Below are 13,038 nucleotides of genomic sequence, written 5' to 3'. Positions count from 1 at the left end.
TTTTTTTTAATAATGGAATGAAACATTCTAGCCTTTTCTCAAGAGCTACAGCCAATTATTACAAAGTTCACACAAAAGCAAACTCACACGGTGAGTATGTAGCTAAAGTAACAGAACCAAAAGTAAAAGCAAACTAATAAAAACCAAGCAAGGTAAAGATCACACAACTACTGAATTCTATTGGTGAATCTCCACCCGAAGTTGGGAAAGATCTGCATGATCGTCGACTCAAGTTTATGACACGCATCTTTTATTAGCTTGATATGATTATCATGCCTTTGTAGTTGACCCCATTCCGGGAGGCAATATGTTGCCCTGAAAAGAACCTGCAAATAAGATTTTGAAAGTGATATATCAAAAACCATTTCATTTCTACTAAGTTAGAGAGCCCAACATACAATGGAAGCTCTAACAAGAATAAGTTCCATAATCTTTTTATTAACACCCATAAGCCAATTTATAAACATATGAGATATACTATGTGGAGAGTATAATCCAAACGTGAATTGTATAGATCTCCAAAGAAATCTGGCAAAATGGCAATCCAGGAAAAGATGGTAAATCGATTCATTTTTCATTAAAAAACAACATCTCAAACTACCATTCCAATTCCTCCTAGCCAAATGGTCTTTTGTTAAAACAATCCCCCCTAAGGAGATACCACATAAAAATCTTAATCTTAATACAGTGACTAGAGGTAACTTTGTCGTTTATGTTTTTTTCCCGGCTAGATCGATATGTGATCATCCATGGTGTTCATATCGCTTATATTCCATCGGAAAAGAAAAAAGGGAAATAAATGTTTAGTCACAGCTAAATGATGATTATATCTCTCTGCACCTTTTTTTTACAATAATGCCCCTCCACATTTCTACTACCGCTAACTAGGATGCTGGTATAAACATATCTAAACCTTCCTATCAAATAAGAGCAACGGTTCAGATTGCTTTCTACTGCAAATAGAGAGTATTGGAGCATCACTCGTATTTTAGAGGTGGAAGTTGTGCAACTTATACCTTTTAAAGGAAGCTAGCGAGGCTAACCACTAGAGGAAAACAAATAGAAAATCTAGCATGTTTGTGTCATGCGATGAAAAACTTAGGTGGTGTTTGGATCAGGGACTAAATTTTAGTCCCTGTCACATTGGACGCTTGAATACTAATCAGAAATATTAAACATAGACTGATAATAAAACTAATTGCATAAATGAGAGCTAATTCGCGAGACAAATTTTTTAAGCCTAACTAATTCATAATTAGTACATGTTTACTATAGCATCACATAGTCTAATCATGGATTAATTCTCACGAATTAGTCCAGGGTTATGTAATGAGTTTTGTCATTAGTCTACATTTAATACTTCTAATTAGTGTCCAAATTCCGATGTTATAGAGACTAAAATTTTAGTCCCTAATCCAAACAGCACCCTAGTACTGTATATTGTATATGTCCCACATCTGAATTATACTCCCCCCGTCTCAAATGAGTTGTCGCTTTAGAATTTAAATTTTGTCCCAAAATCCTTGTCACATTACAACACTTTTTGTCAGATCAATCATTTCCAATTTAAAATTTTCTTCATACTACCCAACTACCTCCTCACTCCCATTCATGCACCATTTAATAGGGGGTATTATGGTCATTCTTTGTAAACTTTAAATTTTGCTAAACAACCTAGAATGACTACAATTTAATAGTAAGTTCTAAAAGAAGTTGCATTGTTTTAAGAAACATGTTTGTCTTCTAGATAATTTGAAAGAAGTAGCGTAAATAATTAAGCGTGACTGTTACGCGGTTTTTTATGTGAAACTGTATAATGTATCAATTGCAATAGTCATGCATGCTAAATTTTAATGGGATAAATGATGCTAAAGTTAAATTTAAACTTATTTAAGGATATAGCTTAGAATTTTTCCTTGAAAACGGGCATGCGAGTCTTTTTCTCTATTTGTGTTACATAGTACAATTATAAATGATCGATGATAGGGGAGACAATAATGCAATGTATTGAGAAATCAAACTTTGGAAGGTGTTCAATGTAAATAAGTAAGAATGTATGGGTACTTTGGCAAATTCTCACTGATCATCCGAGGGCACTATCCTTCCCGAGACATCAGGAGAAACCTTGTAATTCTGGTTATTTCCAACAATCCTTCCTCCTACGGCTAAGATTCATTCTAGTGTACATTTTAGGACTGAGAAGTGAGTCACAGAGTTAAAAAGAAAAAGTTCTCTGTGCGTCCCTCAACTATAGGTCAAGTTTAATTTCATCTCTCAACCGAAAAATTGGATATAGAGTGCCTAACTTATAAAATTAGTGCAAGTCGACTCCCTCGATAGTATTGATGGTGGTTTCAACCAACAATACGACACGAGACACATTATCCGACGTGACACCTACATGGCACTTTCGTGCAATTAAGGTTAGTGAAAAAAAAGTAATTTGTGGAATGTATTCAACGCGGGCCAGGTCGTGTCCATGATGGCCCATCGATTCTCAGAATCATCGCCGCGGACTGGTCGGCCGAAGGTTTGCGGGTGTTCCCACTCAACCCAGGTACCCAACAGGCCATGACGCATCGTCTCGTCCTGGGCCAACCGCCCACGGCCTTTCTTGCGGCTTGCCCCGTCAACGGAATAAGTTCACTTTAAGTCCATCTTAACGTCAGAGTTTGGATTATGTCCCTGAACCATATACCAAACAAAAGTCTTAACCCCCAACCCCCCCCCCCTCCCCCCCCCACTTGCAAAACCGGGTTAAATTAGGTTCTCCAGTATTATAGATGACTGATTTTGTTGACATGTAAAGTTGACCCAACCCACTCGTACTAACTAGGCGTTTACGTAGAAAAAAAAGTGGATCCAAATGTCATCCTCATTCTCCTTCTCTCTTTCTTTTTCCTCCCTCTTTCTTTGCCCTGCTCTCGGTACCTTAAGATGTTACTTCCGGCTCGACTGCTCCCCATGCTAGTCCCTGTCTCTGCCTGACAGGGTGGGAACACTGTAGGAATCAGAGCAATGCTTGCTGGAGCACAATGCGGCGGCAAGGCTGCTTTAGGCTCTAGACCGACAGCTTGGAGACGACGATGACTGGCCCAACTTCCTTCCACCAGCTTCCCGGCTTCCTTAGTTGGGCCTCTCCGAATAACATGCCACCTCTCGATCTAACACCGCAACGTCGATCTCGCACTCATCCACCGTTATGGTTCGTGCCCTACGAAATGATTTTATAGCTGGTAGTCCCTCATCGATGTACTTCGAGCATCAGTGGCCCCATCCCCTACTTTACCGTTGGCCTTGCCCGTCGCCCGGATCTATCGAGTAAGACCCTTGGCCATGACGAGACTCACCGGGGCCCACTCATCCCCGACCTTCTCACCAGTCCGGTCATCCTCAGATCCCCTCGCAGGAACTAGAGGCTACCATCATCACCGACCCGTGCTGGCCGCGATCTCTGCTCCGCCGTCCACGCCTCCAAGTCACCGCTGACTTCTCTCCGCCACCAGAGCCAACCGTGCGACTCCGGTCCACTAGCCATACCCATGACATCATCTCGCGTGCTCCACTAGGTCTCCCTCTACTATTCAACATCCACGAACCGGGAAATGGGTGACATGCTGTGGAGGTGGAACAGCCTCCCACAAGGGGGCTGCCGCCCCTCTTCGCGTTTCCACCACGCCTCTCCATGGCGCCCACTACCCACCGCCTTGAAAAAGATGGGAAGAGAGAGAAGGAAGTAAACAATGGTCACTAACATGTGGGTCCCAAGTTGTCTCATCAAACCACTAAGCTAAAAACCGAACACAATACTGTGTGGGACCTCAGGTAATCCGGTTTTATAAATTGAGGGACCCGTTATATCTATTATTACGGTTCATGGACATAATCCAAACTCAACATCAAGAGGAGGGGGCTAAAATAAACTTATTCCCCCCGTCCCAAAAGGCGGCCCAAGTCCAACACAGCAGGCGGAGCCCAGGACGAGAGGCGAAGCGGGGGCCTTCGTCGTTGACTGCCTCGTGTTCCCCGTGCGAGCGGAGCGGCTGCGCCTACCTAGTACCTCCCCCCCTTCTCTCTCGCTGCCTCCCTCCCTCCCCTCTCCTCGCCGCCGGTTCCGCCCCTCTCTCGCCTCGCCTCGCCTCGGCCCTCCATCCCCCCGCCTCCTCCGCGGGTTGCAGGTGAGCCAGCAACCTGCCATCGTCACCATCATCTTCTCCCCGTCCTCGATTCCTCGTTTTTTTTTTGGGGGATTAGCTTGTGTGTCAGAATTGGTTGTAGCTGCTTCGATCTGATTGTTGTGTGTGCTCGCGCTCGGGGAGGCCGTGTGATCTGTGAACTCCCTCTGCGCGTATAGATCTGGATCGATTGGGACGGGGAGGGAGGAGGCGGGTGGACGGCTTCCGTTACTTTCACTTTTTTTGCTAGTGCAAAGGAGGTTTAGAGCATCACCAACAGTGCCCTTATTTCATCCCCAATTCTGGGAGGACTGTACACATTTTGTTTTGTGATATTCTTAGTTTCTAACTTTCTATTGGTACGGTGACTAGCTTGGGACCGTGAAGGATCATGCACATTTTTAGCAGGTCGCTCGCGGTTGTTTTATTTAGTGCTTGTTCGTCTGGTTTCCTAATTTTATTTTTACCCTGTACCATGTGAGTGTTTTTCTTTTGCTTTTGCTTATACTGATTCTGCGTATCTGCTCAATTTGGATCAGGGTGTCGCGCGTGGACCAAGGGCGGCTTTTCACAGCATGACTTAAAAGTGGAAATGAGTGCACATCCCAAAAACGATTGCTTGATTTGCAGTTCTTGGAGCTGTGCACTGCTATTTTGTCCAATTTCAATACATTTGCCTCTTGTTTGAGAGGTATTGCTGCTTCCACTTATGCCTTTGTTATAATTACAACCTGTGATGTGAAAGACAGCATATACTTCAACATTTTTTTTAGATAATGGAAATGGTTTACATCTCCGGCCTTTGCCAATGGGTACACAACCAAAAGGTCTTAGAAGTAAAAAGGAGAAATAAAATGAATGAGGTGATGGGACAAATCCCAACTCCTGCCAATAAAAAGATGAATTGAAATACTGTTTCCAAAATCACATATATTCTAGCACGAAATTTTATAGGTACTACGCCATCCAAACTTCAACACATTTGCATATACTTCAACATATATATTTGTGCAATTAAATTCAAGGATTCACTTATACAGATGCTCGTGGAGTCAATCTAAACTATTCTATTTCACCCTTGACCTTCTATTGTCATGTTAAATTTTATGAGTTACCTTTCAATATTCTCTTAGGTGGTTCTGCCAATAGTTTTCTGTATATAATTATTCATATTTACATTTTTTAAAGATAAATGGCTTTCGCCCAGCTTTTACTGAAAGCATACGAGTTTGATACAAAAGAAAGAAAAAACAAAAGCTGGGGTTGCCAGCTTTTAACATATTAAATTGTTGACATAATCATATTTACATCACAACTAAATTGTTGTGTTGATAATCTTGTCCTCTTGTGTGCGTCCTATCCCCACACCATGACGCCGCGGACCATCAGCGGCTGCTCGCCATGCGGACGAGGCTGACGGAGAGTGAAGAGGAGTGCCCTTGGAGCCTAGAAGGGTAGTAGTAGTAGTAGAAGCCTAGGTAGGGTGAGGACTGGAATGAGGAGGAAGAAGAGGAGGCGAGGCAAATTAGGGGTTCTCCAAATCGAGTCATTAGTAAGCCTTTTCTGCCGCTCAAATTTTATTTTATTTTTTTCAATCGCATGATAGTGTACTAGGTGCTGCTGCATGTGAGCCCCACTGCGCTGGCGCAGCCAAGTGCCATGGTACGGTCGACACAACGCTCTTCTCATCACACGCGGGTCCCTCGGGAGGAGGCTCCCATTCTCTCCTTGTGCTCGGTGCACGCGACGCTACTGAACTTACGAGGGGGGTGTGCCCAATTGACCTGCCCTGGGCAACCGCGGCCTCATCGTTTGTCCGTCCTCGGTCTCGTTTCGTGGTGTGTATGTGAGGCGCTGGGTGCGTGGGTGGATCTGGGTCCGGTTTTAGCTATCTCATCGCTCCGATTCCGGTGGGGTGTTTGATGAAATGCCGATCGCGTCGCGGTGACCCCTGAGCGGGAGTTCTCGTCGGGGATGGGGATGGATTTGCCTGTTTGTGTTTAGTCGGTATGCGGTCGCAGCGAGCGCGGTTTTGCGTGAATCTGCACGGCCATGAATTTTAGGGCGTGATTGGGTAGTCTGCTAGTTCATAGGTTTAAGAGGACCTTACTGGCTTTACCCTATGCAGACATCCCTTTAAACTGTGAATGCAATAGGGACCATTTTTGAGATGGCTCGAAATTTAGTCATTCCGTTGGATCTTGATGTCTAACTGATTACACATCAATGTGGTATACTCATTATCGTCATCCGAATTTAATACGAGTTCAGCATTTGCTTTACTACATTTTTCTAGATATGATGATTTTTCTTCACCGCGTATCGATTAAAGGGATCTAATCTTGTAAAATATGTTTTGTTACCCCAAGTTCTCCTATACTTTTCACACAATTCTTTTTGTTTTTAGGGATTTATTCATGTCTAATGTCATAAGATACTTTGTTGCCTGTGTAGGTGCTAAAATTGACAGCCTGTGCTTTATCGCCACAACTGTGGGGATCCGTTGAGCAATTATCACGTTCCAAATTCACTCAGTCTTTTGAAGGTTTGACAATTCCAATATTCTCAATAGCACATCGAAGTGCAAGATGCCAAAAATAAAGAGCCTGTCTAATGCTTGTAAAGTATCATTTTCTCCGGATGGGCCCATATCCGATGAAGCACTTGAGAGAGTTCGTGCATTGTTAGGTCAGTCAAACTTATATAATTTATAATCTTTGGTAGTAATCTCACCTTTCCAAGCATATTTTCATCCTGAACTCAATATTGGAATAGTTTATGCACTCTTGCTAAAATGTTTGTTTTGGAAGAAAGATCTCTGTTGCTTGAATGTTTGTTATGGAAGACGACCATCTTGCTATGAATTTAAAGATTTGTCATTTCGTGCTGCAATGGCATGTTTTTTGCTGCTAAAATGGCATGAATTTAAACTTGCTTAAATGGTGATTAGCAAGTTTTGAAATAACTCTATAGGTTCCGGATTTATCGGTAATGGCAGATCTTGTCCTCTTGTGTGCAGTTCGCTTGATCTTTTAAGCATTTTTTTAGTTGTAGAGTGGTTTAGCTGGGCCTGATATTCAGCCAAAATCAAAAAGGTTGAGCACACAATAATATTGTCGTAAAGAATTCTGTTGAAATGTTGGTATCACTGTAGAGCTAGGCTTGTAAGCACTGTTGGCATGTAGCCAAGTACTCTGAAGTTCAACTTCAGAAGAATACACAGCAATGTCCTTGACCCACTATGACTATTCTGTAAACCGAGTTGTATTGAATTCTTCAGCTTATTTATAGATTCTTGTGTTCCTTGCAAGTAGTATTCCTACTTTTTATTTTTATTAGTACAATCTTGTATATAATTTTTGGTTCATGTGGCTCAAATTGGGTTTCATCTCTTGTTTACCTCAACATGCTTGGGACTAAAAGCTCTTGTTGAATCCTTTGCTAGTCATATGTGCTCACAGCAGTGGTGCCCTCTGTGCTTGCATTATTGATTCTTTGCTGCTGTGCATGCGGCGTGATTCTTGATTTACTTCATGTCTTATACAATTTTGTATTGGCGAACAAGTCATCTGCAACTAGTTTTCTTATTTCTTGTTATGAGCAACATTTTTTCCATCACAATTATGATGGCTGGATGAGTAATTTAAATTGTTGGATGTTGGTGATTTCATAGTTAACTGTAGATCATCCTCCGTCATATCTCTATTTTACTTTTACCATTTTGGGCTGCTCTTTTGCACGGTAGTTTCTATTGTGAGAAACAAGTCTCCGACTTGCTTTTCCTAGTTACTAGTTCTTTTAAACAATAGCAAATGTTCAAGCATTGCCAAGATATAAACCAGTAACTTTTGAGATGTAGATTTTCTCATAGTCTTAATGGTTATTATTACCAATTAAGAAGTATGTCCAACCATGTAACTAGGACGATTTATCTCTGCCTGTAGTATGAGTTGATTAATTTGATTTATTTAATGCTGATGCCTGACAGTATACCTTACTGCTAGTTCCGTGCATTTTATCTCTGCCAGATTGTTAATATCATGATTCAAGAGCAAGATGTTCCTGTTTGCTTAGATATCTCATTAATCCGCATATTCTATTAGAGCTTTCAATGTAAGATTTTTCTGAGATAGTTCAACGCAAATGTAGGATAAAAATAAAACTTACTGTTGATCTGATTCAGTGTAATCCAATGCTTCAGCAGACTTAAATTTTTTAGTTTGTTTATTTTTCCCAGATGAGATAAGACCTATAGATGTTGGCCTAGACAATGAAGCACAGATTGCTCGTAATTGGAATAATTCAACGCGCCAACCAAATGGAAGAAGAGGACGTAATGGGGCTAACCAGTTCACATCTCCAATCAAATATTTACACATTCATGAAAGTGAAAGTTTCTCTGTAAGATCTCATCATCATTTTTTTAAGATCGTGATGTTTTTTATTTGAACTGTTCTGTAAGTACTTTGAGGCTTTAAAATTAGTAGATAGAACATTCCTGTGTTTCAGCATCTGATGAACACTAAATTTTTCAATATATGTAGATGGGTATATTTTGTATGCCGCCATCATCAGTTATTCCACTTCACAATCACCCAGGAATGACAGTTCTGAGCAAGCTTCTCTATGGCACGCTGCATGCTGAATCTTATGATTGGATTGATGTAACTGATCCAACCGATCAATTACAGGGTGAGCTTTGATGTTTGAATTCATGTTGTTCACTTATTCTGCCACATAACAATAGTTGTCCATATTTACCATCTATTTGTTTAATCCTTTCAATGGATGACCAATAATCCAATTACTGGCTACTTCAAATCAGTTGTTTTTGCACAACTCAGTTGAACTTGTTTCTATGTTGATATGTAAAGGTGTGCAGAGCACAAATAGATATCATATGTTTCAGTATATCATTTCTAGCAAACATGTTTGCAATTAAGCATGAGCCTTTAATCTTGCCATTGAAGTATTAAAACCCCCGTTTTCTATATACACTTTGTTTTTTATCCAAAATTTAGCTTGGTTTCTTAAATACTTCATCTTAATTACCTGTCTGTTTGACTAAACAAAATCTAATTGTTCTTTCAAAGTACTTCCCAAAATGTCATTTTCAGCAACTACTCATTTATGCTCTACTGTCATCTGCTTCTACTTACACGGCACCTTCTATCAGTGACTGATAACATGGTATTTTTATTCATACCCTGCAGAACTTTCAGTGAGACCAGCAAGGCTTGTCAGAGACCGTGAAATGTCTGCTCCAGAGACCACCATTCTTTATCCCAATAGAGGTGGTAACATCCACACTTTCAGAGCGATCACACCTTGTGCTCTCTTCGATGTCCTTTCTCCTCCTTATTCTGCTGAGAAGGGGAGGGACTGTTCATACTTCCGGAAGTCTTCTGTAAGGGAACCACCACCTGGTATGTAGAGATCTTATAACTTGAACTTGTTATTACACCACTGCTGAGCGCTGTTCTAACTCCCGCCCCCCACCCCGTCCGATATTCCTCCAGTTGTTTTGCCCGGTGAAATAAATAGCGCAGAAGTAATTTGGTTGGAGGAATTGGAGGACCATCAACCTCCAGAGGGCTTTGTTGTCGCGAGAGGTCTGTATAAAGGCCCTGTAATAAGGAGATAGTTAGGTTCGAAGCACGTCTGTCCACGAATCACGAACCAGTTGAGGATGCAGCTAGGTTCCTAGCTAGTATCTGTGTCATGTGGGTTAGTATAGAGCAATGCATCGTTGAGTCACTCATCTGCAACCTGCGATTTACTCTGTACATGTCAATGCAAAGTGATCTGGTGAAGATTTAACTGCCAGGTTACAAAACAAGAACGAAAAACTTTTATGGTTGACAGCCAGATGTTGTTCTATAACATAGTTGAGTGGCCCCCCTATCAGCTGGAGGATGTTACTTTTTTTTTTGTGTCGACTTGCAGAGCGCCTTGTCATGCTGTATTAGGTAACCTCAACGGCAGAACCTTTTCACCTATTGATGATTTCAGAAATTGAGTTGGTGTGTGATATTTGTCTTATCACATGATGTGACTTTTGTACGCACCGTTTATTACTGGACGTGGTATCAGTTTATGAAAAAAAAAAGAAAGCATGCCGGGACCTTGAAATTCAAATTATTTCGATGATTTTACCAACTACTACACCTGTCTGGGCGTGCAAACTGAAGTTCAGAATGGTTCAATTAAATTGTAGGCTTGCTAATGGACCATGATTTTCCCAAACTGCCAAAGGCTGGTAACCCAATCTGAATCTCCAAGCCCAAGTCCACCAATAATGTACAGTACTACCTAGTAGACCAGCACCACTTATCCAGATTTGTAGTGGATGTGTCACGTCTCCATGTTATTTATGGGATGGATGGAGTACGTAGCATATTCAGTTGACTAACTAAAGGTTGCATCTACAGCAAATACTCCCTTCGCCCCCATATAAAAAACCAGGTTTGAATTCGTTGTAATAGGATAGAGATTCACAGATAAATTTTACATCTTATGATAAAAAAGAATCAACATGAACAACTTGATAGATGTACGTTTAAATTTTTTGACAAAATTGTATCTACCTGTTTCAAAATAATGTTTACTTTTTTCTAACAATTATTGCATTAGAGTGCATAAAAGCAGGGAACAAATGTATTGAAAGTGGATGAAGTGGGGGATAATTCCATTGCGATTTAAATAGTGAAGGGTATTTTATTTTTTTTATTTTTGTGTTGATATGTGTAGAATAAGTGAAAAATAAATTATTTTGATAAAGTGAGGAATATTTGTTTAACAAGGGTGTGCTGTAATTTGGCCCTGTTTTTTCTTATTAAGATACAAATTATATCTCGGTTTTCGTTAGTATGCTTCTTATAGTGTTAAACGGTTTATTTTACAAACAAACTTTTCTATTGCTTTAAAATATTAAATATTTTTTTCAAGTTTATAATATATATTAATGTTCGGCTCTGTTAGAAACAAACATGGCCATAGGCTTGTTTTTGGTTGGCAACTAAATTTGTCATACCAAACTTTAGACAAGCAAGGGTTTTAGTAGAAAGTGTTTTGTTTCTGTCCTAACTCTACTTTACTTAACTCTCAGCTACCTAACCCACATTTTATACACTTTATTTACTTACCTAACTTTATCTAATCTATGTCAATTTATTTGTCATAAAAACATGACAATACTAAACTTAACCACCATGATCTATCTATAACTCTATAACCATGCTAATTCGGCACTTTCTACGAGCTCTCATGTTAATTAGAAAAATCTAACCGACTAGAATAGTCATAAAATTTGAATCATAGATCCATTATAATTTAATGCATTGAGATAATCTTCCTTTGTAATTTTGTGGGCTCATCAATCCGTAGAGACGCAGTTATTCATGACTTCCTGTTGATCTCATCTTATCGCTACCTCAGTTGCCGATATGATCACCAAATCGATAACACAAGCAGAATTTACATGGGAAGTCCCAACGTGAATGAACACGAGCGCATGGGACTTCGCCTGTAATGGGATCGAGATGCTCTAGTCGACCTTGATTTGGACTACCGCTGCTACTTCGCGTTTGCTTAGTGAGTATTATTGTGTTCAAGTTAAAAAATATTAACAACTATATTTAGCCGTAGTTCAAATTTTCCATCCAAAGCACGATTCCTGAGTAGCTATATCAAAAACAACTGTAGAGAAAAACATTTTCTACTTATTTAGTTTGATTTATATATCAAAATTCTTTCAGTTTACCATTAGAAGCATTACCTTCTAATTCAGTAATTTATTCCCTTGCCGTACTTTGCATATTCTAGAGATATGCACGATTAAGGCCATTAACCAGCTTATGCAAGATTTTTCAATTACCTCTCAATATCATTTAAATTTTCATTTGTATATTTTTATAACACATTTAATAGTAAGTGCTATAGTAGAAATTAATTATTTTTTTTGAAAAACACAATATGAACACAGACGCTCAAAACGCGCGCGCACTCACACGGGTGGATTGGTTCCACCACAAAGAACCTAACCAGTTAAGCTATGCTTACTTCACCAGTTGAAATTAACTATATATATGTACGGACTCACCGGTCATTACTTTTAGTCTCTCAAAGATTCATAATTCCAAAATTCATAATCAATAAATATGAAGTTGTATCCATCTTATGCTCTTAATGTATTATTTGATTAGTTCAATCCAAAATTTAAAATTAATAGTAATTAGCAAGTTATATGGGCTCTATCAAAACCGCTATTTTTGTTTCTTTAAAAAAAAACTAATGTGAACATATTCACTCACAACAACTGGGCTCTCTATGTCAGGATATATTAACCGTCCATCAATTAGATCGAATATATTATGATAATATATCTTACTGGGAGTTTGTATCAAACAAAACATACAAGTATAAATTAATATCTCCAATCAATTTATTATTCTTTAATTTAATTCTAAAATTTGAAATTAATAATTGCATGTTCTAATTGAGGCATGGGCTCTTTGTTTAATCTAAACAGTTTTACCTAAGAAAATATCCATTGCATTTAACATGCGGTTAAAATTCAGTATTTATAATAATAAATTTATAATAATAATAGCTCGTACAACGTACATGCTGACGGCTAGTAAGGACCTATTTAGATCCCCTAGTAAAATTTTACACCATGTCACATCGAATGTTTGGACTCATGCATGAAATATTAAATATAAAAAAAAAACTAATTACACAGATTACGTGTAAATTTGCGAGACGAATCTTTTAAGCCTAACTGCTTCATGATTTGACAATGCGGTGCTACAATAAATATTTGCTAATGATAGATTAATTAAACTTAATAAATTCATCTCGT

The 13,038-nt window shown here is 39.3% G+C and overlaps 1 protein-coding gene across 2 annotated transcripts; it reads left to right on the top strand.

Moving 5' to 3' along the window:
* Window positions 1–4,039: 4,039 nt before the first annotated feature.
* On the top strand, window positions 4,040–10,225 carry LOC127771904 (plant cysteine oxidase 4-like). Of its 2 annotated transcripts, XM_052297851.1 has the most exons (8): window positions 4,040–4,178; window positions 4,715–4,866; window positions 5,565–5,727; window positions 6,630–6,863; window positions 8,413–8,576; window positions 8,720–8,867; window positions 9,389–9,601; window positions 9,695–10,225. In XM_052297851.1, exons 4-8 carry the CDS (start codon window positions 6,764–6,766, stop codon window positions 9,817–9,819), a joined length of 750 nt encoding a protein of 249 aa, XP_052153811.1. In that variant the 5' UTR covers window positions 4,040–4,178; window positions 4,715–4,866; window positions 5,565–5,727; window positions 6,630–6,763; the 3' UTR covers window positions 9,820–10,225. The 2 variants fall into 2 exon arrangements, with proteins under 2 accessions (XP_052153811.1, XP_052153810.1); XM_052297850.1 differs by lacking the exon at window positions 5,565–5,727.
* The last annotated feature ends 2,813 nt before the right edge of the window (window positions 10,226–13,038 follow it).

This window comes from Oryza glaberrima, chromosome 4, assembly GCF_000147395.1.
Source record: "Oryza glaberrima chromosome 4, OglaRS2, whole genome shotgun sequence".
Lineage (NCBI taxonomy): Eukaryota > Viridiplantae > Streptophyta > Magnoliopsida > Poales > Poaceae > Oryza > Oryza glaberrima.
This window is presented reverse-complemented; position numbering and strand designations above follow the sequence as displayed.

What these genes read in the sequence shown, in the direction of transcription:
- LOC127771904 (XM_052297850.1), top strand. Translation starts at nt 6,764, where the DNA reads ATGCCAAAAATAAAGAGCCTGTCTAATGCTTGTAAAGTATCATTTTCT. An exon ending in TCCAACCGATCAATTACAGG is followed by an intron (nt 8,868 to 9,388) that starts GTGAGCTTTGAT and finishes CATACCCTGCAG; the next exon opens with AACTTTCAGTGAGACCAGCA. An exon ending in TGTAAGGGAACCACCACCTG is followed by an intron (nt 9,602 to 9,694) that starts GTATGTAGAGAT and finishes ATATTCCTCCAG; the next exon opens with TTGTTTTGCCCGGTGAAATA.